General features: G+C 50.0%; 1 protein-coding gene and 1 pseudogene across 1 annotated transcript in view; one reads left to right on the top strand and one right to left on the bottom strand.

Annotated features, from left to right (window-relative positions):
* NEURL1B (neuralized E3 ubiquitin protein ligase 1B) overlaps positions 1–16,595 on the top strand; it is a 38,806-nt gene extending 22,211 nt beyond the window's left edge. Inside the window, exons 3-5 of the mRNA XM_045901253.3 lie at positions 8,356–9,075; positions 11,177–11,302; positions 11,679–16,595. Of these exons, the coding sequence (XP_045757209.1) occupies positions 8,356–9,075; positions 11,177–11,302; positions 11,679–11,923 (1,091 nt within the window). The 3' untranslated portion in view covers positions 11,924–16,595. The remainder of the gene's footprint in view (positions 1–8,355; positions 9,076–11,176; positions 11,303–11,678) is intronic.
* LOC123853757 (cleavage and polyadenylation specificity factor subunit 5-like) lies at positions 3,232–3,825 on the bottom strand (annotated as a pseudogene).
* Positions 16,596–24,496: the final 7,901 nt, after the last annotated feature.

Raw genomic sequence — 24,496 nt, 5'->3', positions numbered from 1 at the left:
CTGGTGTTTAGTATTTAAAAAAAAAAAAAAAAAAAAAAAGAGTTTTACATGCATGGGACTGGGCAAAGAATCACTCCATTGTTCTTTTTTCACTTGCCCCACTTTTAGATCTGTCTGGTTTCTTGTTCCCTAGCAGCTCCTGCACTGACGGACTCGGGCGCCACCAGCCCCCCCACCCAAGCAAACTACATTGCAGGGCACACTCTCCCACAAGGCTGTACTGTGGCTTCTGAGGTTTACCATTCTCTGGGGCACAGACCAGGATGGCCTTGCTGGATCCCGGAGTGGGCCATCTTGAGAACCTGTGATTTCTCTAGATGCTCCTCTGGGCCAAAGAGAAGGGGCTGAGCCCAGGCAAATGACATTCTGTTGAATTAGTAGTTAGAGAGGCAGGTATGGCCAAGTTTCCCCCTCCTCTCCCTGGCTCCTCTGAGAAGCTCTTTCTTGGAGCTCTGGAGTTCAGGCCCCATGTCCTGAGGCACCTCTGTCCCTCTTACAGACAACGCAGTAGTGGTCGCTGTCATATAGCCCCTTTGTCCTTCCTTTGCCCAGTGGTAGAAGGCTGGTCAGACCAAATAAGCAACACCAGTCCAAGGCCATGGCATTGCGGGCTATGTTGTCAGAAATCTTTGGTTTTAAGTGTCAAAAACCAGTTCAATCTTGCTTAAGCAAGGAAAAAAAAATTAATGTCTCATGTGACTGAAAATTCAGGGGAACGACTGCCTGTAAGGCTGGCTTGATGCAGGGGTCCAATGAACAGCACCTGAAATATTGGCCTGCCTTTATTTCTTGCCCTGCTGTCATCTTTATTAGCATCATCCTCAGCTGGGCTCCCTTTTGGAGGTGGGGGGAGGGGGGGCACCAGCAGCTCCATTCCCATGTCTCTCATCCCACCAGATTAACAAATCTAGCAGGACAGCTGCTTTCCTACAAGGTCTAGCTAAAGTTCAAGGTTTAGCCTCATTGCTCTCCATTGCCAGGAGGATGCGATACAGTGACTGGCCAAGTTAAGGCCTCCTCCTCAAGGTAATCAGTGGAACTGGGAGGTGGGTGTGGGGGCAGTTCTCTTAGAAGAAAAGCCGGGTGCTGGGACCTGAAGAAGGGGGAGAGGATGTCATACACCCAGAAACAGTAGCTCTATATAGGCCTTGTAAGGGAGTCATTTGCCATTTTTCAAAGCCTTGAGCCCCTTCATTAATTTAGTTACCTACTATGCAGCAGGAACTATGCCAGGAACTTTACCTGGGTGATGTTTTCCAGTCCTCACTAGAACACTGTGAGGCAGGAAATAGCATCATCCCCATTTGCAGATCCTGCATGGATGGATAATTTGGCCAAGGTTACCTATCAGTTGGTGGTGCTAGAGTTCATGTTTTTTTTGTTTTTTTTTTTTTAAAGACTTTATTTATTTATTTGAGAGAGAGAATGAGAGACAGAGAGCATGAGAGGGAGGAGGGTCAGAGGGAGAAGCAGACTCCCTGCCGAGCAGGGAGCCCGATGCGGGACTCGATCCTGGGACTCCAGGATCATGACCTGAGCCGAAGGCAGTCGCTTAACCAACTGAGCCACCCAGGCGCCCCATGTTTGTTTTTTATTAGCGTTATGAACAAAGTGTTTGACAAAGACTTGAACTTATGATCCAGATGCAGGGCCTAGAGGTCAAATGCACCACCCCATGCTTCAAGTGAGGAAACTGAGGCCTAGAGAGAGGCAGGGACTTGCCCAAGGTCACCCAGCTGATAAGTGGTCATGATAAGGGAGGGGGTTGGGCCCAGGATCCTGGGGTGGGGGTGCCTCAGCATGGGACCTGTGAGCACCCCACATCACACAGGAGGAATGGCTGCAGGTGGCTTCATCCAGAGCCTCAGCGGGCAGCAGCACAGGGAACTGGCTTTTGCAGTTAATGTATTCTCTCCAGTCTAGGCCAGCTATTTCCTGCCTCACAGTGTTCTAGTGAGGACTGGAAAACATCACCCAGGTAAAGTTCCTGGCATAGTTCCTGCTGCATAGTAGGTAACTAAATTAATGAAGGGGCTCCCTGCCTGATAGTAAGGCATTTGCCTGGCAGGGTGGCCTGAAGGAATGTGGTTTCCCAGGCTCCTGAGAGCCTACTCTGTGCCAGGCACAGTGCCAAGTACATTGTTATTCCACAGATCTGCCATTAACTTTTCCCACAGACCTATGAGACAGGGGTGAAGGTCCTCACATTGCAGAAGGAAACGGAGGTCACATCCAGGACCAGACAGGGTCCAATGGAGGTCTGTCTCCCCTGGTCCAGCCTTCTTCGGTTGGAAAAGCATGGGCTCAGTGGCCCACAGACCTGGCATCTGCATCTTTCCTTCTTAAGCCCCAATACCCCTGCCCTGCTGCAAGCCCTCCTGTGGCCAGGGCTGAAGGAGCTCTGCTCCTGTACCCTCCTGCCTCTTTGGAGACATTGCTCCTATCATTTGTCCCTTTCTCCACCCTCACTTTCTCCCTCCCCACAAAATCATTCCTATGAGCACACACAAGAGGTCTGGTTTCCATTAAAAAAAAAAAAAAAAAAAAAAAAAATACCCTTAGGGCGCCTGCATGGCTCATCTGGTCAAGCTTCTGACTTTTGATCTCTGCTCAAATCATGATCTCAGGGTCATGTGACTGAGCCCCATGTTGGGCTCTGTGCTCAGCATGGAGTCTGCTTGAGATTCTCCCTCCATCCCTCTGGCTCGTGCTCTTTCTCAAATAATATATATATTTTTAAAATGCCATTGGCAATCTCCTCCACCAGCTACTTTCTCATTTCCCTGCTTTCTTCAGAGCAAAAGTTTCTCAAAAATATCTTTGCCACCCTCTCCACCTCCCTCATCCCAATCCTCTTTAGCTCATCCCAGTAATATGTATTTATTTTTAAAAGCTTAATGTGAAATTTAAAATGAAGTCCACTTTCTTTAATGTACAAAGAAGTATGAGTAGAAACAGTAATAAATTACATATCACATATGTTTATACCATTTATATATATGGATATGCGGCCATGTATAATTGGCGGTGCATTTGACCTCCAGGCCCTGCATCTGGATCCGTAAGTTCCAAGTCTTTGTCAAACACTTTGTTCTCCCCATTAACTCTACTATTCAAACAGTAAAAGTGGATAGCAATTTAGGGAGTGGGAAAGAAACCCCCAAAGACTTTTCTACCATGTTTATTCTACACTGTGTATGGCTGTGTGCTTGTTTCACCACTGCACAGAATTCAGCTGTATATAAAACTGAACCTGTTCAGAAGCTGGAGACAAGAAATGATGGATCCATAGCCTGGTGCATTGTCATACAATTCAAACAATGATATAACTACCAGCTTGTAATTTTTAGGGACTATAAACAAGGCTTCCTCTCGAAGTTGAACCAAAAACAGCTTAGTTCCTTAGGGCTTTGTAATATGTACAGGAAAAAATGGATACTGAGGAGGTTCAAAATTTGGTCTCTACCAGTTACCAATACAATTAGCAATGACCCTGTCTGGCAGGACTTGATCTCGATGACTAGTAGCTCTGTCAGCATTTTAGTCCTTCATCTTCTCCTGGGTTAAGTTCACCACCAGGTACTTTGAAGAAAATTGTTCCTAGCTGCAGCAGTGACACATGGGGTAGCTGGAGCTCATGTACCTCCTCACAATGATTTTATCCAATTCCTGCCTCATGCACTGAAATCTGGCTGCTCCCAAGCTATCCTCATTATCTCACCAGACTTCAGGCTGCCAGATCCAGAGTTCAGCCTCTTCTTCTTACCTGGCCTCTCACTTTTGGCACAGGTGGTCTCTCCCTGCCTCTCTGACCTGCTCATGCATCCTGGCTTCACAAGCTTCTGGTTTTCCTCTAGCCTCCCTGGCTGCTCCTCCTTGGCTTCTTTTTTGGCTCCTTCCCTGCCTGTCTCCATATGCTGAGAACCCCAGGGTTCTATTGTCAGCTTTCTTCTCTATCATGTAATACAATATGCATGTAGAAAAGTGTACAAAACATCTGTGGAGTTTAACAAGCCATCATAGAGGAAGACCATTTCTCCATCTACCCTTTCTCCAGATGATGATCCAAGCCTGTCACCAGGTCTTGAATCCCATCTTTAGGATGTTGGCTCCCAAGTCCATATTCCTAGCCCTGATGGCTCCCTTGAAGTCCAGACTTCCCTCTACCTACTCACATCTCCTCCTACCATCCAAAAAGTATTCCACACTGAACATTCAGGCAGCCATCCCCACTGTCACTGAAGGGCACCACCCACTTAGTTGACTGGTCCAAAACCTCAGGAGTCATTCCTGATTCCTCTTTTCCTTGCCTTACATCCATTCTGCCAGCATGCCCTGCCCCTTCTGCCTCTAGTGCATATCCTGAATCACCTTTGGAGACAATGAAGTGACTGATGGATGGCCCTTTCTGTCTCTAATTCTTCTAGGCTTCTTTTGTCTTCACACAAATACGGTTTCTCTTGAGACATAAATTCTGTTCTACTTCCAGTCCCAGACATATTTGACCTGAGAGCGCTAGGGAAAGGAAAGAAAGGAAAAAATCCAGCTTTCTCCCAGATCCAGAGCCAGGCTCTGGACATGGCCCAGCGAGAGTGGGAGGTTGTGGAGCCAATCCTAGCCACCCCAGTCTCCCCTGTGCCTGGCCTGGGACTGCTATTCAGATGTTTGGGGTGGGGGCAGAATTGTCAGACTCATTCTCTCAGGGGTCATATTAGACTCGTGGGGACTGCAACCCCAAGAGCCATTTGCTGGAGGCTGAGTCCACGTGCTGGCAGCTCTAAGAGTAGAACAAAGGTGAACTTTGGAGGCAGTACTGCTAGTGGTCAGGGGATCTGGTTTTGGAGTCATATAGCCTGAGAAGGAATCCCATTACTGTCACCCCTGGCTGTGCAACCTAAATAACTCGCTCCACTTCTCAGAGCCTTGGTGTTCTCCCGCTATGAAAAGTGCCCACTTTACAGAGCTACATGAGATAGTGGTGAGGACTGATAGGGATAATGTGCGGAACTGCATCTGGTAGGTAGGGTCTCAAAAAAATATCTGTATATACTTTCATCAGGTCTAGAGAGTTTGGAGGCAAATCACAGGTTAGAAGTTAGGAAATCTTGATAAGCTCCCTTGGGGGCCTCTTGGTATTATTGTGGGATTTCTGGTTCTCCACAGAGAATCTTTTGAGAGGTGGATTCTGAAGTGTCAGGCCTAGGCCAGCACTGTGCTGTCTTGGGCCTGTCTCACTCAGGGACAATGCCTGATGGGGACAAAGCTCCTTGCATAGAGATAAGTGAGGAGAATCAACCTTTTCTGAGGGGCTGCTGTGTGCCAGGTATCAGGCTAAATGCTGTCACATATGTTGTTACACCAGGCTCGCAGATTAAGCTTTCACTTCAGAAATGCTGTTCCTTCACACAGTCTATTCCTTCTGCCTGGAATGGTTATACCCCACTTCCAGGCACCACTCTACTCCCTTGGCCTTCAGGTCTTCACTCCATCTTCACTGTCACAAAGACCCGTTGTGGCCTCACTTCTGACCAAGTTTCCCTTTCACATTCAGAGAACTCCAGTTCTGTCACTCTCTGGTTGCGTGACGTGGAGTAACTCACCATGCCTTTCAGAGTCTGAGTTCCCCCACTGAAACATGCTCATTTTAAAGAGCCGTGCAGGACAGTGGCCCTTAGTAGCACTCACCACAGTTTCTACTTACACAGTTTTATGTCCGATGCTTCATTAAAGTCTGTCTTTCCCACTGGAATGGGAGTTCCATGGACACAGGAGCTGTGCCTGCTTGTTCATCTCTCTTCATCCAGCACCCAGCACAGCATTTGGCACATGGCAAGTGCTCTATACATTTTGTTCAAAAAACATTGAAGGAATAACGATAACATGATTTGAGCACTTATTTTGTCCCATGTTCTGTGCTACACTATTCATAAAAACATCTCATTTCATCTCTGTAACAACATGAAGGAGGGGGACCAGGATTATTCCATTTTAAGCTGAGGAAGCTGAGGCTCTGAAAGATTAAGTGACTTACCTAAAGTCACATAGCCAGGAAGCGCTGAACCTAGGACTTGAACCATCTCCACAGGCCATGCTCTTAATTAGAATGCTGCACTGAAGGATGGACTCCTATGTAGAGCTGTTTGGGCAAGGAGGAGGAGCACTGGGGTGGGGGACAGAAGCAGACGTTGGCAAGGGCAGAGACCCAGGGTGAGTCACGGCCAGTGCCTTTAGGCTTGGCCTAGCAGGATGTGTAGGACAGAGAGCCCTGGGAGAGTGCATCACACCAGGAGGCTCCACCAGAAGTGGATGCTATACCAGAAACATCCACTTATCTAAAATGTCTTAAAAAAACAAACAGAAAATCTTATTTTAATCTTTTATATGTGCCTTTTTTTTTCTGATTACAAAACCAATACATGTTCACTAAAGTGAGAAAATCTAAAAACTGTAAAGCAAATTTCCATCCAGAGATAACCACCCTCACATTGTTATGTATATCCTTCCTGTATTTTTCCTATGCATCCTATACATACATTTCCCGCACGATTGGAACCAAATAATATATTGTTTTGTATTTTCTTTTGCTCACTTAATTTATATCATTGGTGTTTTCCCACATTATTAACTAGTAATTGAAAAAGATTTTTTAAAATATTGGGGTTTTCTGATAAGACTTGTAATATAGGTATTTATTGTAGAAATACTGGATAATACACCAGTAGGCCAAACAAACAGTTCTGTGAGCCAGGTCAGAACGTGGATGGCCAGTTTACAAAATCTGCCCTGTGGATTTCTGCAGGTGGGGTAGGGAGTAACTTGTCAGACTCTCACTAGGGGCTAGGGCACGCTTTTTGAAAAAGCATATTCACTATTATGACTTCATTTCATATTTGGAAAACTAAAGAGGAAGAAATAGTTTTTTCCATGATATAAATTACAGAATGACAAATCTTAGCTAGAGGAGTCTAGTTAGAGAAGTCTGAAAAACACTTTTTCTTGCTTTACTTATTATGGTTAATGAGAATATTTTTATCACTAAAGGAACTTCACAATACTTTAGTGACTGTTTCTTTCTTTCCCTGATTTGTTACTCAGAGTGGCAGTCTTCTAGAAACCTCATTCATTCATTTATTCATACAATAAAGAATGAAGGTTCTTTGCCCAGAACCCTGCTAAGCCCTGAGAAGGTGGTGGTGAACAGACAGGCAAGGACTCACATTCTAGTTGGGGAGACAATCGACAAGTAATCTACCAAAGTATGAAGACCTGTATTACCTAAATGAAACACTATTTTGTTTTTTTACTTAACTATATAATATGTAGTATCAAGAACATGTTTCCATCCCACTAAAAATTATTCAAAAATATTTTCATGACGGTGACTTAAAACTTAGTTTTCTGTCCTATAAAATGAGGCCATCTCTTGCAGAAAGCTAACATATTCAATGTTTGTGCAGCACTGGGCTCTGTTCTTTCAGATTCAGCACATGTTGAAGAGCCTGGGTTCTTGTTGTGGCTTTGCCAGTTTCTGTGTGACCTTGGTCGAATTCTTTAACCCCTCTGTGCCTCACCTCCCTTCTTTGTTAAATGGCTGGTGATAACAGAACACACCTCACAGGTTGTGTGAGGACTCAGATAACACGCCAAGGGAGCTTAAAATAGCGCCTGTCATATAAGGCCACAAATAAAGAGCAGAAGGATTCACTTATTGGAGCTTATGTTCTAGTTGGGGAGGCCAACAATAAAGGGTTTTCAAATCTTCCAAAGTATGAGAAAACCTCTGGAGTGGGGGAAGGAAGAAGGAGGGAGGAAGGGTGAAGGAAGGGAGGGAGGGAGGAAGAAGGAAGGAGGGAGGGAGGGAAGAAGGAAGGAGGGAGGGAGGGAGGGAAGAAGGAAGGAGGGAGGGAGGGAGGGAAGAAGGAAGGAGGGAGGGAGGGAAGAAGGAAGGAGGGAGGAAGGGAAGAAGGAGGGAGGGAGGGAGGGAAGAAGGAAGGAGGGAGGAAGGGAAGAAGGAGGGAGGGAGGGAAGAAGGAAGGAGGGAGGGAGGGAAGAAGGAAGGAGGGAGGGAGGGAAGAAGGAAGGAAAAACGGAGGAAGGGCCTTATCCGCCCATCCCAAAGAGAAGTGGCTCCAGGATGGAGCATGGTACAGGACAGGACATAGGCCATGCCCAGCAGGATTGTGCTTATTCAGATTCTGTGCACCTGTGGTTCTTCAATCAATACACACGTGAACTAGAAAAAGTGAGGGGCTGTGGGGAGGGGGCGGGGGGGAGCGGGGGGACCGAGGCCGCGGGTGCCGGGGGCTCCCCGCCGGCGGCCCGCACCCTCACGGCCCCCCTTCTGCCCTGGCGCAGAGAGCGCATTCGCCGACACGCTGACGCCCGCGCGCCTCAGCCAGGCCCGCTTCAGCGCCTGCCTGCCGCCCAGCAGCCACGACGCCGCCAACTTCGACAACAACGAGCTCGAGAACAACCAGGTGGTGGCCAAGCTGGGTCACCTGGCGCTGAGCCGCGCCCCGGGCCCGCTGCCCGCCGACGCCTCGGCCGCCGCCATCCCGTGCGGGCCTCGCGAGCGCCCGCGGCCCGCATCGTCGCCGGCGCTGCTCGAGGCTGACCTGCGCTTCCACGCGACGCGCGGACCCGACGTGAGCCTGTCCGCCGACCGCAAAGTGGCCTGCGCGCCGCGGCCCGACGGCGGCCGCACGCTTGTCTTCTCCGAACGCCCGCTGCGACCCGGCGAAAGCCTCTTCGTGGAGGTGGGCCGCCCGGGGCTGGCGGCGCCCAGCGCGCTGGCCTTCGGCATCACGTCGTGCGACCCGGGCGGGCTCCGACCCGCGGAGCTGCCGGCCGACCCCGACGCGCTGCTCGACCGCAAGGAGTACTGGGTGGTTGCGCGTGCCGGGCCCGTGCCGAGCGGCGGCGACGCGCTCAGCTTCACGCTGCGGCCCGGCGGCGACGTGCTCCTGGGCGTCAACGGGCGCCCGCGCGGCCGCCTGCTGTGCGTCGACACCACGCAGGCGCTCTGGGCCTTCTTCGCCGTGCGCGGTGGCGCCGCCGGCCAGCTGCGCCTCCTCGGTGAGTTCCCCGACCGACCGCGCGTGCGCCGGGCCGCCGCTGGGTGGCTCGAGCCGCACCGCTGAAGCCCAGGCCCGCTTCCCAGGCTTGAGCGCTATTAGCGCCCTTCCGCCTCCGCCTAGAGTTTCTGATTTAGTAGGGGCGGCCCCGAAATACAGTTCTAACAAGTGTCCCAGGGATGTCCATGTTGCTGCTCCCAAGCCCACACTTGGCCAACGAGGACCTAAGTTCCCACTGGGGTCAGGGCCTGGAAGGCTTTATGCAGTCGGTAAATGGTCAGTGCAATTTTTATTCCTGTTATGACTTATCTCACATTCATTTCTTATATACATGAGGCATATTAAGTTGTAGGAGAAAAAGTAAACACAGCTACACTTAAAAGAGGACATCAGAATAACAGCATCCACAGCAAATGGGATGGAGGCTTGAACCATCTGATTTGGACATGATTTTGCCTTCATTCATGCCACCAATAGACGCGGAGCACCCACCAGCTGTGGGCCAGGCCCTGGGCTCCAGGATGGAGCATGGTAGAGGACAGGACATAGGCCATGCCCAGCAGGAACTTACACACCTGAATGGAGAGCTGCACCATGTGATGGGGGCCACTGCAGAGGGGCTTCTCTCCCATTTGGTAGAATGGAGGTGGTGGTCAGGGAAGGTTCCCAGAGAGCACAGCTCCATTTTCATGATTCAAGAAGTCAGTCCAAATGGTAACAGAAAGAATGAACATTCCCTGTTATCTCATTCAATTTTATACTCCTGATGCCTCTATGAAACCGAAATCATTAATCCATCCACAGATAAGAAAATTGAAGTACATAGAGATTAACTGACTGTCCCAGTCACATAGCTGGTCAGCCATGAAGATGTTGGGCAAATCACAGACCTTCTCTGAGCCTTGGATTCCTTTTGTGTACAGAGGGAGCAATTACCTGCATCCTGGCATTGTCATGAGGATGAAATGATGAGGTGCATATAATGCTTTCAGCAGGTGCCTGCCACCTTTAGCATGTTTAATACGTAGTAACAACAATGACTGCTGTTTGCAGGCAGAGGAGGAACAAGGAAGCGGTGGTATCGTTTGTTGTTTTGTTTTTGTTTTTGTTTTTAAGGAATGACCAGACATAGTCACCATTTACCCTGAGATGAGTTGCCTAAGTTCCCCACTGGGGCTTTGGCAAGAACTAAGCCTAGAATCAGTCTTCCTTACCCTCCTCCCCAGCACCTCCAGAGGAACCAGGATGAGTCCTTGAGTGGTCAGGAAGAGAAGGTAGAATAGAAGTGACTTCTTTTGGAGGCCAGGGACTTGCCCTCCTGATTTCTACCTGTCAGCAACCCTAGCACTGCATTATCTGTCCATCCATCCTCAAGTAGGGTAAGGGAAGGAACATCTCTCTCACCTAAGAAATAACCCATTATTATCTGAACCAGCAGTGAACATAAGGGAGAAAACTCATTCGTGTTGACTACTACTAGTCAGGAATCTTGTAGTTGCAAGTGACAAAACCCCAAAGTGACCTAAACTGAAAGGGAAATGTATGGGTACACATACCTCAAAAGTCTGGGAGTATATTGGATGGATTCAGGAACAGACGGATCGAGGTTTTAAAAGCATGTCCTCAGGATCCCATCCCAAAGCTCACTTTCCCCTATGTTGGCTTCACTCTCAGGCAGGCTCTACAGTGCCAGACCTACCTCCCAATGGATGCGCCCCTTCTTTCCCAACAGTTGTAGTGTTCTCATGAAGACCTCTTTGACCTTCACTGGGTTATGTAGCCTTACCTAAACCATCATTGAGACCAAGGGGTAGAAGTTCTTCTGGCCTGGCCTAGATCATGTGAGTGAGGGTGAAGTAAGTGCCCCAACAAAAAATCCTGGTACTGTTTCTGAAATAAACAAGACTGGAGGCCGAGCAGGCAAAGAATAGGTGTCCACCACACATGTACAATTCCATCAATCCTTAGCAGAAACCTGGGAGGCAACTCTTATCCCCCCATTAGACAGATGGGGAAGCTAAGGTGCAAAAGAGCGAAGAGCCAGGGACTAGCAGAACAGGACTCACCTTCTACCACCCCTGATGGAGTCTCTCTGGTTTCAGGCACCTTGCAGTCCAGCCCTGCGACCACGTCCCCATCAGGGTCCCTCAGCGGCTCCCAGGATGATAGCGATTCTGATATGGCCTTCAGTGTCAACCAGTCCTCCTCAGCATCTGAGTCATCCCTGGGTAAGGAGGTATAAACCCTAGAGGGGGTAGGGGCTGGTGGCTGGCCTGGCTCCTTCAGCTGCGCCAGAGCCTTCCTGAGGCTAAGCAAGGATGGCCACCTTTTCCGCCTGCATCTTCTCCTTCCTCGGCTGTACAGTCATCTAGAGGGAGGAGAAATCTCCATGTCGTATCCCAAAGGGTGATCATGGTGCTTGATGCTTGGGGGAGGGAGAGTAAGGAAGGGGGCAAAGCCCAGGAGAAAAACCCCAAATTGGTGTCTCTAAAAATTGTTTCCCCACAAGTTCGGCCATAGAAGCTCTGCCTTCTTGGGGTTGCCCCAGCAGAACCCACGTGAAAACCACATTATTAAGGTCTGTCTTGTTCTCCCTTTCTGCAGTGACCGCACCCAGCTCCCCGCTGAGCCCCCCAGTGTCCCCTGTGTTCTCCCCACCGGAGCCGGCAGGCAGCAAGAATGGCGAGTGCACGGTGTGCTTTGACGGGGAAGTGGACACAGTCATCTACACGTGTGGACATATGTGTCTGTGCCACAGCTGTGGCCTACGGCTCAAGAGGCAGGCCCGCGCCTGCTGCCCCATCTGCCGGCGACCCATCAAGGATGTCATTAAGATCTACAGGCCGTAGCCTGGCCCACCAATGGGCCTTGGCCAGAGCAAGGTCACCTTTCTGAAGGCCCCCTGAGCCAGGCAACTGCTATGGCCACCAGGGAGTCCAAGGGCAGTGGCCATCCCATCTGCCACTCTCCAATGGTGGGCAAGGCATGACAGTCATGGAGATGAGGCCCTGGGGGTCTGAGCCCAGGCAAGGGCTGCTTCTGGCTCAAAAGTGCTTTGCCCCCAAAAGGCCGTCCCAAAAGCAAGCTCAGGAACTGCCTAGCAGACCACCCTGTCCCTCGGTGACCTCTCGGCTGGGAAACAGCATTCCCTGTGCAATGCTTTTTGCTGGAGTTGGGTTGAGTGTGTGTGAGAGAGGGTGAGGGGAGGGAGTGGCCAGAGAAGAGAGAGAGAATGTGTGTGAGAGAACGAGTGAGAGAGAACGCATAGGTATTTATCCAGGGATCCTGGCTCTGGGAGGTTATTTAACACTAAGGAATGTGCAATCCAGAGCCCAGACGGTAGTGTGACTAGAAATTGTTCACTCTCTGGGGCTGTAACGTCAGCTGGTTTTGAATGTATGAAGCCTGCACCTAAACAGAACTCCCTTGGATGGTATAGAAAAGGGACACTCAGATTTTGTAAGGGAAGGAAAAAATAGCTCATTGTTTACAGCTCCAAAGCAGCAACGCCTTGGGGGGAAGGTGGGTGGAGAACAGAAAAGAACAATTTGCTTTTTTAGTTTCTTCCTCAGTCCTAGAGAGGAGTTTTGATGGGTGCTGCGGCCCACCGAGAGCTCTGGGTGGTGTCATCCCCAGAAGCCTTTTCACCCCTTCAACCCAGATAGCCTAATAATAAGCATAGTGCACCTTGACTCGGTCCCTCTAGATGCTTTTTGTCTGTCCCATCCCTTGCTGTCCCCAAGAAGAAGGCAAGCAGCAGGTTCTCTTTTCCTGGAGGAGAGAAAGAATCCTGGAGGCAGGTGACTCACCTGCAGTTGGAAAGGCCACCCCATCACGCAGACGGCTCTTCACATTTCGTGTTGTCAGCCCGGGCCTGGCATTCACCAGCAGCGGTGGGCATCACCAGGACAGCCTGCTGGGGAAGCGGTAGGAGGAAAAGACTTTGCAACTGGTTCTGATTCTCAGCTTCCCTTACGTTGCTGATTACTAAGATGTTAAATGATCATTAAGATGTTAAGAGCTGAGACATTAAAATGCTGACCTTGGGACTCTCCCCCTTCCCAGGGCCATTTACAGGCATTTCCTGGGACCTGGCCCTGTCCCCGACTTCCGCACCCCTGCGGAGGCCCATGTCTGCAGACTCCCAGACCACCCCTGGGCTGATAGGCTGGCCCAGGCCCGCTCTGCCCCCAGTTCAGGGCCTAACCTCTGCCCTATCCGTGCTGTACTTTTAAGGAAGCCCCTGGGCCTCTCTGATTCTCAGTTCTCAATCTGTCCTTCCTACTCCAGAACCCACGAGGGAACCAGCATAACATCTAAAAAGCCCAAGACACCCTACAAAGAACAGGTAACACTTTTACTACAATTCCTAATCTGTTCCTCTGCTGCACAGATGATGGCAGAGAAAGGAGAACATTCAGAGAGTTTCTGCATTCATAGAACACATGTGTGCTGGGTGTCTGGGGGCCCAGAGCCCAGCTCAGCTGGGCCCTCATCAAATCAAAGCCTGTAAGACCAGGTGGTCTTTGTAATGTTCTAGGTCTTGGACCAACTGCTTCTTCTCTGCCTGGAGTGGTCATAGTGTTCTGACCTGATCTCAACTTCAGAACCCCCACTCTTGCCCCTGCAAGAACCCCTGATTGGTTATTGTCCCCCTAGTGAATCTGGGAAACATGCCCACCTTTAAATCTTGTGACGGAAGTTTTTGGGGAGGACGAGAGCCGGAGACGCTGGGTAGCACTCAGTGCCCAGCTGCATTTGGCCAGCAGGAGCCTTCCAATTTCCCCATGTATGGGCCCAGACCATGTGGGAAAGGACTCGTGACCTCCTCCCCACCAGAGCTGGTTCTCCAGGCAGCAGTGCCCACTGACCGGATTGAGCCAGTCACAAGCTCTGGTGGTCCTCGAAGCCAGCAGGAGGCAGCTGGTCTCCCCTGCCTCTTGCTCTTCCTAACTGCCCCCACCCCTGGGTTCCAGCCAGGGTCATGTACAGCCACCACCAGGAAACCAGTGACTGAGGGCCTGGACCCGACGTGGACTGGGCCATGCTCCTGGTGACCTGTTACCTGGATCAAAAGGAGCTGGTGGCCTGTTTAACTTGCTCCGCAGCTGCTATAAATAGCCTCCCTGTTTCCAAGAGGAATTAAGGGGGTGTTTGTCTTCTAAAAACCAGACATTTCCTGATGCTCTAAACTGATTTATTCAGTGCTATAGAGGAGCTGCTCACATGGCCCTCACGTGGCGGGAGAAAGAGGAAAGGGAACCCCTCTCTTTCACTTCACGTCATTATGTGCCTCGGCGCTGGGCTGGAGAGGCGTCTCCACGCATTAATCCTGTGAGGCAGGTCTTACCCCACTGAGTCACATCTAAAACACCACTGATTGTAAAATACACCATTTTATGTACCGCTAAGGGAAAAAATGCGAATTTTAACTGTGAGATACCACAGCTATATGATTCATTCTAATCAGAGACTTGAAATGTGAAAAAAAAAAAAAAAAGCTGTGCTATTTAGAATTGACAAAACACGGTATTATTCCCGTTTGACAGGTAAGAGAACTGAGGTCCTGTGAGTGAAGTGATAGGATCACATGCAGCAGGTGGTAGGGCTGGGATTCAAACCCAGGAGTGTCTGGTGCTGAATCCCACTCTCTCCGCTGCCTGGCCCCAAGCTCCAGAAAGCTTGAGACTGCCTTGAGTTTTCTTTCTTGAAACTTCTCTAGGCAGCCCCTGGAGAGAGCCTGGGCACCGGCGCCTGTATGGAGGCTTCCAGCCCCAGGCTGTGGTCCCTCTGCCACCCATACCCTAGAAGGACAAGTGTCCTTCCTTTCAGGCTCACCTTCCCGCTGCCTGCCTTCTCCTGGCAGAGCTGAGCTATGTGAGATCCTGAGTCCAACCTGAAGGCCTCCTTTGGTGACACAGGGGTGCACATACGGGGCAACTTCGTGGAGGGGCTGAGGGCGTTGTCCCACCACCTTCCTGGGCCTCAACACTGCCACTCGCTCAGGCAGGGACGCTAGGGCTAAGAAGGGGGTGACCAGAAGATACTCCCTTGTTGTGGTCTTGTGCCTGCTTATTTTGAACCACCAGAGAAATTGGGCTGTTTCCAAGTCAACACAAGCCCCTTTTCCTAGTCCATTCCCAGAACTGGGAGGCTGCTGGGGTTTAGCTGCCCAGGGCAGCTGCTCCTCTATGTGCGGTAACATTTTGCTGAACACCCGCTCATCAGCATGGCCTGGGTTCTGCACACAGTGTTGGGAACTGGGCCTAAAGACAGAGCCGCAGGGAGCAGACAGTCCGGAGCTGGACGGATTTGTAAACTTTTATTTGCTCCCTCCAGCGTTGGGTCCTGTGCTAGCACATAGTAGGCACTCATTAAAGGTTTACGGGAGAAATCCGAAATCAAGTTACGAGGGCTCAGGGGTTTGGTAAAACACATATACATGCACACAAAGTCATTCAACAAGCATCTGCTGCGTGCCTACTAGGTATGGGGTGCTGGGAATGCGGAGCAGAGAGGACAGCACCCTAGCTCTGCCTTCAGAGGTAGAGACATTAGAGGATAATGAGATGCTAGGGACAGAATCCTTTGGGCTTTCTTGGCCATTCTGTTGCCTTTGGGGATCTATTCTGGTGAGTGCCCATGACTGCTTTCCTGACCCAGAACCTCCTGCCTGCTTTGAGAAGCCTCCTCTGCGTTAGAAATGCCAGATATTTTGTAGTCAGTGAGCTGCTGCCAAAATGGCCTTGGGCAGAACCCTCAAGGGCCCCACCGCTGGATGATTACCCTCAGGTCCCACCAGGGAGACCCGTGGGGAGACGGCTACCTGCTACTTTCAGGCTTGGGAGTGGTTGCTGGAATCAATACCTGGGTGCCCAGAGAGCCCCATCAGTTCCAGTTGAGAATGGGCTTGTGCAAAGTCTTGGAGAACGAGAGGCAGTAACCTCTCCCTGCCCAATCCCATCCCTGCCCCAGTTCTGGCAGAGGGATGCCTGCTCAGGAACATGTGGCATTTCTTGGTATTTAATTGTCTTCCCCAAGCCCCTAATGAAATGACTTGTACACCAATCTGTCTGTGCCTTATGAAAGTGTCTGTGCACTTTTTATCCTTTTTAAAAGCAACTTCAAAAAGTGGGCAGGGGACTAGCATACATAGTAGTATTCTAGAAATATGTGCTCATCACTGAAACCCTTCTGCATTATGTTTTTGATGTAGGAGTGATGAGGTGTACTCTCTCATCCCATCCCCCCACTACCTGTATACAGACCTTTTTAAAAATGTCTCTTTTCTTATTTTTCTGATTCAATACTGTGACTTCTCCAATACAATCTAATCTTTGGGGATCTGTAATAAAGGTTTTAAAACTTGGGGGGAGTGGGTTGGAAAGGGTTTGCACTGGTCCTGTGTGTTGTGCTTTTGTGTGTTGTGTGTTTTGGTTTTTGTCTATTTTTATCTGTTTTATATTAACATAATTTTTCTGTTTAAAAAACAAATACAACTTTGGCTTGTTAAAAAAGAAAGCTTCTTCAGAACTCAATTTTAAAAATCGCAGTTGCACATACTGTTGGGGAGTGAAGGTAAGGGATACAAAACATTGCCAACCTTGAGGGAACGATTTGCAAAATGTCCATAGAATCCTGATAATGTTTGATCCTTTTGCCAAGTAACTTTTGTGAAAATATCACAAGGAAATAGTTCTAATCAAGGATAAGCTCTATATGTAAAGATGTGCATTGCAGCATTATTTATAATGGTAAAGAAAAATTGTATAAGCCACCCTAACGTCCAACAGCAATGGTGAACTTGACAGAACTCTCGGTTGCAAGTGACAGAAACCAAACTCAAACTGATTTAAGGGAATTTAAAAGCTCAGCTAACTGCAAAGTCCAGTATCATGAACCCAAGAACCCACTTCAGGTGCAACTGGATCCAGAATCTGAAATGCTGCAACAGGACTTGGTCTCCCCCGCTTCTCGCTCTGTCCTCCTTTGCAGCGACCCATTCCCAGGCAGGTTCTGAAGACAATTGGCCACAGCACAACGCAGGCGCAGCCAACAGCCTCCCTGTGTGGGCCCACCTGGATCACGTGTCCCTTCCTGAGCCAATCGCAGAGACCAGGGAGATACGGGCCTCTGATTGGCCAGACCCAGCATAGGCGCTCAACTCCACCCAATAGCTGCTCTCCTAGAACTGAGAGTAGGAAATCGCAGTCTCCAGGGAACTAGTGCTGGGCAGGCAGGAGCAATGGGCATCTCTAGCTCTCTAAGAAAGGTTGAACGAACTGTGATACAGATGTATACCTAGTTATACATCTGTATAACAGATGTATACCTAGATGTATGTCCTAGTATACCTAGGACAGCCCGGTCCTCACCATGACTGGGAGAGACACTTAACCTCTTTGTGCCTCAGTTTGCTCATCTGCAAAGCAAGAATCGTAAGGTTTCTTGATTTTAGGATGGGTGTGAGCATTATCGAGATCATGCTGGTGACGTGCTAGGCACCGCGTCTGGCACTCAGCAAAGAGTTTGTAACCCGGGAACATGTTTATGTCAAAACATGGTGGGAAAATTAAGATATAAAACTGCACAGACACTCTGATCTCGTGGATGTAAAAACAAGCAAGCAAGCAAACGAATAAACAACAGCCTCCAAACAAGACTGTGTTGGAATAACCAACAGGAAAGAAGCAAAAATCTCCATGGGGGCTGTGTCAGGATAATGGTATTATTGGACTTTTCCCCGTTTTCTAAATTTTCTCTAATGACAAATTACTGCTTTTAAACTTGTTACTTGGAAAAAATATCTCCCGTCTCTGTAAAAACCAATGAAAACAGCTAACGCTTGCTGGAATTCGTCAGGAATTCCCAGGCTGATTGTCTGAGTTTGAGATCCAAATTTAGTCACGGTGGAGATAAAGGCCTGCAAGCTTCCAGTGGAGACCAGGCCAGGCTGACCAGTTTGGTTGGGCTTCCTCCAGACCAGGCTTTAGGACCCAGATTCCTGGGGGTGGAGCCTTGCATGGTATCAGGAGTAGCAGGCGAAGGGAGAAGGTGGAGCTGCTCAGGCCTGTTTTTCCTGGCTTGCTGAAATAGCCTGGTTTGGTGACACTGAGTTTGGGGAGCAATGGGGTAAGAGAAATGAAGTTGCATTTATGAAGCTAAAGAAACCATGATTTTCCTACTTCTCTTGATGATTCTTCACAACAATGTTGGTCTTATTTTACAGGTAAGGGAGCCAGGGTCCCTTCAAGGTAGAAGAAGGATTGGACCCTAGATGTACCTGTTTCAGAGCTAAGGCAAAATGTGCCTCTGAAAGATATCACTTATCTCTACTAGGCCAGGGGACATTTTCATAGCTATCTTCTGATAATCAAGACTTTTTCTTTTTTAAATAAAGGTGGGGAAAGACCATACTAATCTAGACTCCTTGGGTTTTAAGAGACTGAAACCCAACTCAAGAAAAACAACTTACGAAACAACTCACACAACTAAACTGGTCAACTCTTGCTTCAGGAATGGCTGGATCCAGGTGCTCACACGATGTCATCAGGCGTCTGCCTCTGTCTCAGTTCTGCTTTCCTCTGGGTTGACATCACTCTCAGGCAGGCTCTCCCTTTGTGGTAACCAAGATGGTCCCCAGTGGCTCCTCACTCATATCATACCAGCTTAGTGACCCTTTAGAAACCTTTCAGGAAAAGTCCCAGGGCATCTGTCTTTTGACCCCTTGGATCAAAAGCCCAATCTCTAAATCAATTTCTGTCACATACCCACACTTGACACGAAACCAAGGATGACATGGCCCTTGCCCTCAAGGACCAACCAATCTAGAGGGGAAGGCAGACTCATAAACAGACACGTTCAGACCAGTGTGGTCTTGAGGCTGCTAGGACAGATTGGATTCAAGGCATAAAGACTATAGATCATTTGGTGATATAATTTAAACATCTTTCTTTCTCCGGGCTGTTCAGGCTTTCACTAATGCCTGGGTCATGCTTCCTGGTACATCATATTTCTATTCTAGGGCTTCAATGTACAAAGCCTGTGCCCCGACCCTCACCACCCCACTGCTGGAAGCACAGCTAGCCTCAGAGGAGTTCTATATGGAGACTTCTCTTTCCCTCATTCCCCGGGTTCCTGCAGGACAACAATCCTCCGCAAAGATAATAACAAATCACCTACTGAACACTTACCATGTGCTAAGGACACCCATGACATCTCTGACTCCCCACTGTAGCTCTTTGAAGTAGGTCCCATCATTACTTCCATTTTATACGAGGGAAAACCAAGACTCAGATTAAGTAACTTTATGCCATTCCATATGGCCTCTCAAAGACCAAAGTAGTTCCCAGGATCTAGACCCAGTGGTTTTCAAGGGCAAATGGTCCCGGAACATATGTACTTGTGATTTCACTGACCCCACCAAGAGTCTGTCAGATAGATATTATAGTCCCATTTTACAGACAAGGGAAGAGAGGCTCAGAGAGGGCAATGACCTGCCCCAAATCACACAGCTGTGAGCTGTGGAGCCGGAATTTGAACCAGGTCTGACTCTTTCCACAGCATCACAGTTTGTCTGTGGGTAAATTATCAGAAGGGGGTTGGGGGGAATGAGCAAGAGGAGGGGGAGGAGAAAAGAGAAGAAATGTGGGGCAAGGAGGGGAGGGAACCAGGCTGTGCACATAGAAGGACAAAGAGAAATCTGCCTAGCTGGGTCCCTTACTTACACAAAGGCCAGTTCCAGGGCCAGAGAATCTTCCCCTCTCCCTTCAGGCTCAATTCTCCTGGCTCCTGGAAGCTGGTTTTGGCTCCCACACAGGGATGTGGAAAACACGAATATTCCAGGCATCCACAGTGGGAACAGAGCCCCCGCCTTGGTTGTTAAACGCACCCAGGGGAAGCTTCCAGAAGCCCAGGGGCAGCTGCATCAACACAAAGTGCCTGGGGCAGCCAGTCAGCTTTCCTCAGCCCCCTCCCCTCCTGGCTTGGCCTGCCCAGGTGTAACCTTTCTCCCTGAGTAGAGCTCCTCAGACTGCCCTCACCTGCCTCCCCCCAGCTGCCCAGGAAAGGCTTGAGCCATCCTCCCAGGAGTCCAAAGGGCCTGCTTAGGAGTCCGCAGAACTGACCTGAGTTCGCATCCACACTCTTCCCCAACAAGCAGGGGCACTTGGCCTCCCCAAGTGGCCCCCGGGGGTGCTGTTCATCCTGAAGCTTGCATGGATATGGCCTCTGGAGTTGTACAATGGGAAGCCCCCTTCTCTATGCCTCACTACCCTGCTTCTAGGTAGGGCCTGTAGGACCATCCCCTCAAGCCTGCAGGGGGAGGAGGGGAGGCCGATTGTAGCAGAACGAAAATGTCTCCTGGGGACCTTCGCCCAGGGGAGTCTGCATCCTGGCTTCGCAGCTTGGAGCAGCTGTGCCCAGCATGTCGGTGCCTAGTGGGGAGGTGGGTGGCAGAGGTGAGGGGGTGATGAGAGCATAGCAGAGAAGACGGATGAGCCTGGGGGCCAGGCCTGCCTCTGCTGTGGGATCTTAGACAAGTTACTGACCCTCTTTAAGCCTCAGTTTCTGGATCTTTGAGGCCTCAGCCCCCTTTTGTGTCAAGATGAACCAACTGAGTCAGGCAGTGGCTGGCATTCAGGAGGTGCTCAGTAACGGTGGTTATTCTTTTTACCAGTATTATAGGCTGTGCTATATCACTTCCCTCCCTTGTCCCACTACCCACCCCCCCATCCCAGCTGGGCCTGTCTCCCACGGTCCCCTGGGCCTTCCTTCAGGCTCTGTACTGTCTCAGGAGTTGGCCCTGTGACACTGTTAGCAGCATCTACAGGTGACCAGCACGGTCTACCAAATAGGAGAGCCTTGGTATTTACATCCCCTCCCCCCAGGGTGGAATTTCTGGCATTAACACACCTCCTCCCCACAAGGAATGAAAGCAAGGGGCAATCAAATGGCGGGGGCTTGCCAGGCCTCGGAGTCTGCCCCGGCCCCTCGCCCCTTGCTTGTTTTGGCTCCCCATCAAGAATGCTGGACCAGGCCTGGGAGGCTGATTGACCTCAGACTCCAGAGGGAAAGTCACACTTTTGCTCAACTCCCAGGAGCAGCCCTACATTCCAGGAGGGGCGTGGGAAGGGCCAGGCCTTCCCCCAGCTCAACTGAGCAGGGAGCTGCCTACAGCCTGGCCTTGCTCACAGCTTCAGCACTGGCCATGCCCACCTCCACGTCCCCCAGGGAGATCTGCCCCACCAAGGACGGATGGAGCGGGGAGGGGGGTAGGGGCGGAGATAGAAGATGCCCATTGCCAGCACAGGACAGAAGTGAAAGAAATTTCCCAGTGAGATGTCTCTGGCCTTCCCCATCTAGTCTCCTTGCTAGCTAGTGTTCTTCTCCCTTTCTGCTACCACCCCGCACCTTAAAAAAACCAGAACACTCTCCGTTATTCTGAGGAATTCTAGTCTCCCTTCAGCCTCTGCCCCCTCTGAGAAGTAGTTCCAGGTAGTTCTAGAGCTGTCCAGATTTGACTCCAGGACCTTCCTTCCTGGGCCAGTTTTCCTGTCTTTCCACCCTTTCGGGAGAAAGGATGGGGAGAGGGGTTTCAGCTGATGGTGTTCTTAACAGAGGCCTGGGTACGGGTCGAGGTTTCCCTGAGCAAGTCACACAAGAGCTGGGCCTTGGAGGGTGGACAGCAGACGTCCAGCAGCGACTGGCCCAAGCATGCTCTACAGAAGGGAGCTGCCCCAGCACAGAGGACGCAGGGCAGCCTGCTGGAAGAACAGACCAGGGCCCAGACAGAGGTCCCCAGGAGACTTTTCCTTCTGCTACAACCAGCCTCTCTTCCTCCAAGAGGATCCCAGGACTCTGCTGGCTAGTTGGCTCCTAGGCAGGTTTCCTCCCACAGGTCAGGCTTCCCAAGCTCCGGATAAGAAGGCTCCTGCTAGGGCTCAGGGCAATGGAGTAGGGCCCCATCCCCTTGGAACAACGAGCTCTTCCTTATTCTCACCTTCCAGGCCGTGAACCTGGAAGTCCTGGGGTCCAGAGAAGAGGGTTTTCCTGGCTCCTCCTTGGGAGCGGCTGTTTCTTTGCAGAAGATGGAGCACGGTCGCCCTCTCATGGTCTTGAGAGAGTGAGCAAAGACTCGAGCAGAAAGAAACTGCTGGACAGGCAGTCAAGGTCCAGGGGCTGGATGAATCCACTGCCCCCACCCCACCCCTAGCAGATCCTGGAGATGTCACCAGATGACCTGGAATCCCGGCTCCTGTAAATGGCCTTGTGGGTCCAGGGAAGCTTGAGGAGGACAAGTTAGGGTGACACTGGGGCCGGGCTGAGGTTACATCAAAGTCTGGGTTGTGCTGCAGCTTTGTTGGGGAAGGACTGGAGCTAGGACCAGGACAGGTTTCTTCCCCAGACCCTGCAATACTAGGAGGATGCTACCTGGCCCCTAACTCTGGTCCCCACCTCAGGCCACTGATCTGACTGGCTCAGTCTAACCCACACATCAACCCTGTGTCAGGCACATTAAAATTAAACAAGTGGGAAATGCAATAAAAAGAAAACTTCAAGACATGATGCTGAGTGAGACAAGCCAGTGACAAAGAGACAAATACTGTATGATTCCATTTACATGCAGTCTCTAGAGTAGTCAAATTCATAGAGACAGAAGGCTGAAGAGAGGCTACCATGGACTGGGGAAAGCGGGGTGTGGAGTTAGTATTTAACTGGCACAGAGTTTCTGTCTGGGAAGATGAAAAATGTTCTGGAGAAGGATGATAGTGATGGCTGAACAATAAAGATGTGCTTAATGTCACTGAGCTGTATGCTTACAAATGGTTAAGATGGGGGGCGCCTGGGGGGCTCAGTCAGTTAAGCGGCCAACTCTTGATTTCGACTCAGGTCATGATCTCAGGGTTGTGGGATCAAGCCCCTCGTCGGGTTCTGTGCTCAGTGTGCAGTCTACTTGAGATTCTCTCTCTCCCTTCTCCCCCTGCACCTCCCCCAGCTCACTCTTGCTCTCTCTTTCAAATAAATAAAATATTTTTAAATGGTTAAGATGATAAATTTTATGTTATGTGTATTTTGCCACTATTTATTTATTTATTTATTTATTTATTTATTTATTTATTTTAAGCTTTTATTTATTTATTTGACAGAGAGACAGAGAGACAGAGAGCACAAGCAGGGGGAGAAGCAGAGGGAGAGGGAGAGGCAGACTCCCTGCTGAGCGTGGAGTCCATAGTGGGACTCGATCCCAGCACCCTGAGATCATGACCTGAGCAGAAGGCAGACGCTTAACAATCTGAGCCACCCAGGCACCCCACCACAATTTTGGAAAGAAAAAAAATTGGAAAGAAAAAAATGGAAAGGAAAAAAATTCTTCAAATATAGATGAAGGATGGCAGCGCTGCTAAACCTGCTGCTCTGGCCATGGCGGGGGGGCGGGGGGCTCCCCTACACTCGTGTCCCAGTTTGCCAGGGCCGCCATAACAGGATACCACAGACTGGGTGGTTTAAACCACAGAAACGTTCTGGAGGCTGGAAGTCCAAGGTTAGGGTGCTGGCAGGGTGGTGTGTTGGTGACTCTCTTCCTGTCATCACGGCCCGGCCTGGCCTTTCCTCTGCACGCATGTACAGCAAGAGTGCTCTGGCATCTCTTCCTCTCCTTATGAGGACCCCAGTCCTACTGGACAAGCCCACCCTTCCGACCTCATTTAACCCTCCTGACCTCCCCAAAGGTCCCATCTGCAAAGGCAGTCGCGCTGACGGATCAGGGTTTCAGCATATGAATCCTGGAAATGTCATTATCATTGTTTAATGCAAGAAGGGTCTGGACAGTGGGAAAAGAGATCTGACAAAGCGAGGCAGCCGTCTAGAGAGCTGGCCCAGGGGAGCCCAGCCCAGGGAGCAGGTTAATCGAACAGTACACCCTCGACCTCACCAAACTCGCCACCAGGGGGCGGGACAGAAACGGATGCAGATGTCACAGCAGAGCGACCAGGCTAAACCCAGAGGATGTCAGAGCCCTGATCTACCCTGAGAGGGTCAAGGGAGACTTCTGGAAGGAGGCACCTCCCGAGGAGCATCTTGAAGGGGGAGCAGATGGTCTCCAGGTGGAGAAAAGGAAGAAAGGTTTTTTTAGGTAGATGGAACAGTGGGTGCAAAAGTCCCAAGGCAGCTTCATTCCAGTCTGGGTGATTTATCAGGCCAATTTCAACAACAACAACAAAAGTATAAGGAGATGGTTTGGAGAGGATGTATACTGTACCTTGATGATAGCTTTTGAATATTTCTTTGTAAATAGTCCTTGCTATTTTCCCTTCCTCCTTCACATAAAATAGAAAACACTTAAGCCCTGGTTCACCTTTTAAGCCTCTCCCCAGAGCTGTGGTTTTCCTGATAAATTGCAAAATTGCCCAGCTAATGCTAAG

This window comes from Mirounga angustirostris, unplaced genomic scaffold (assembly GCF_029215605.1).
Source record: "Mirounga angustirostris isolate CCGP_5_RB_7025 unplaced genomic scaffold, mMirAng1.0.hap1 SCAF_7, whole genome shotgun sequence".
NCBI classification, from domain to species: domain Eukaryota; kingdom Metazoa; phylum Chordata; class Mammalia; order Carnivora; family Phocidae; genus Mirounga; species Mirounga angustirostris.
Note: the sequence above shows the minus strand (reverse complement) of the source record. Positions and strands in the feature narration are given on the sequence as shown.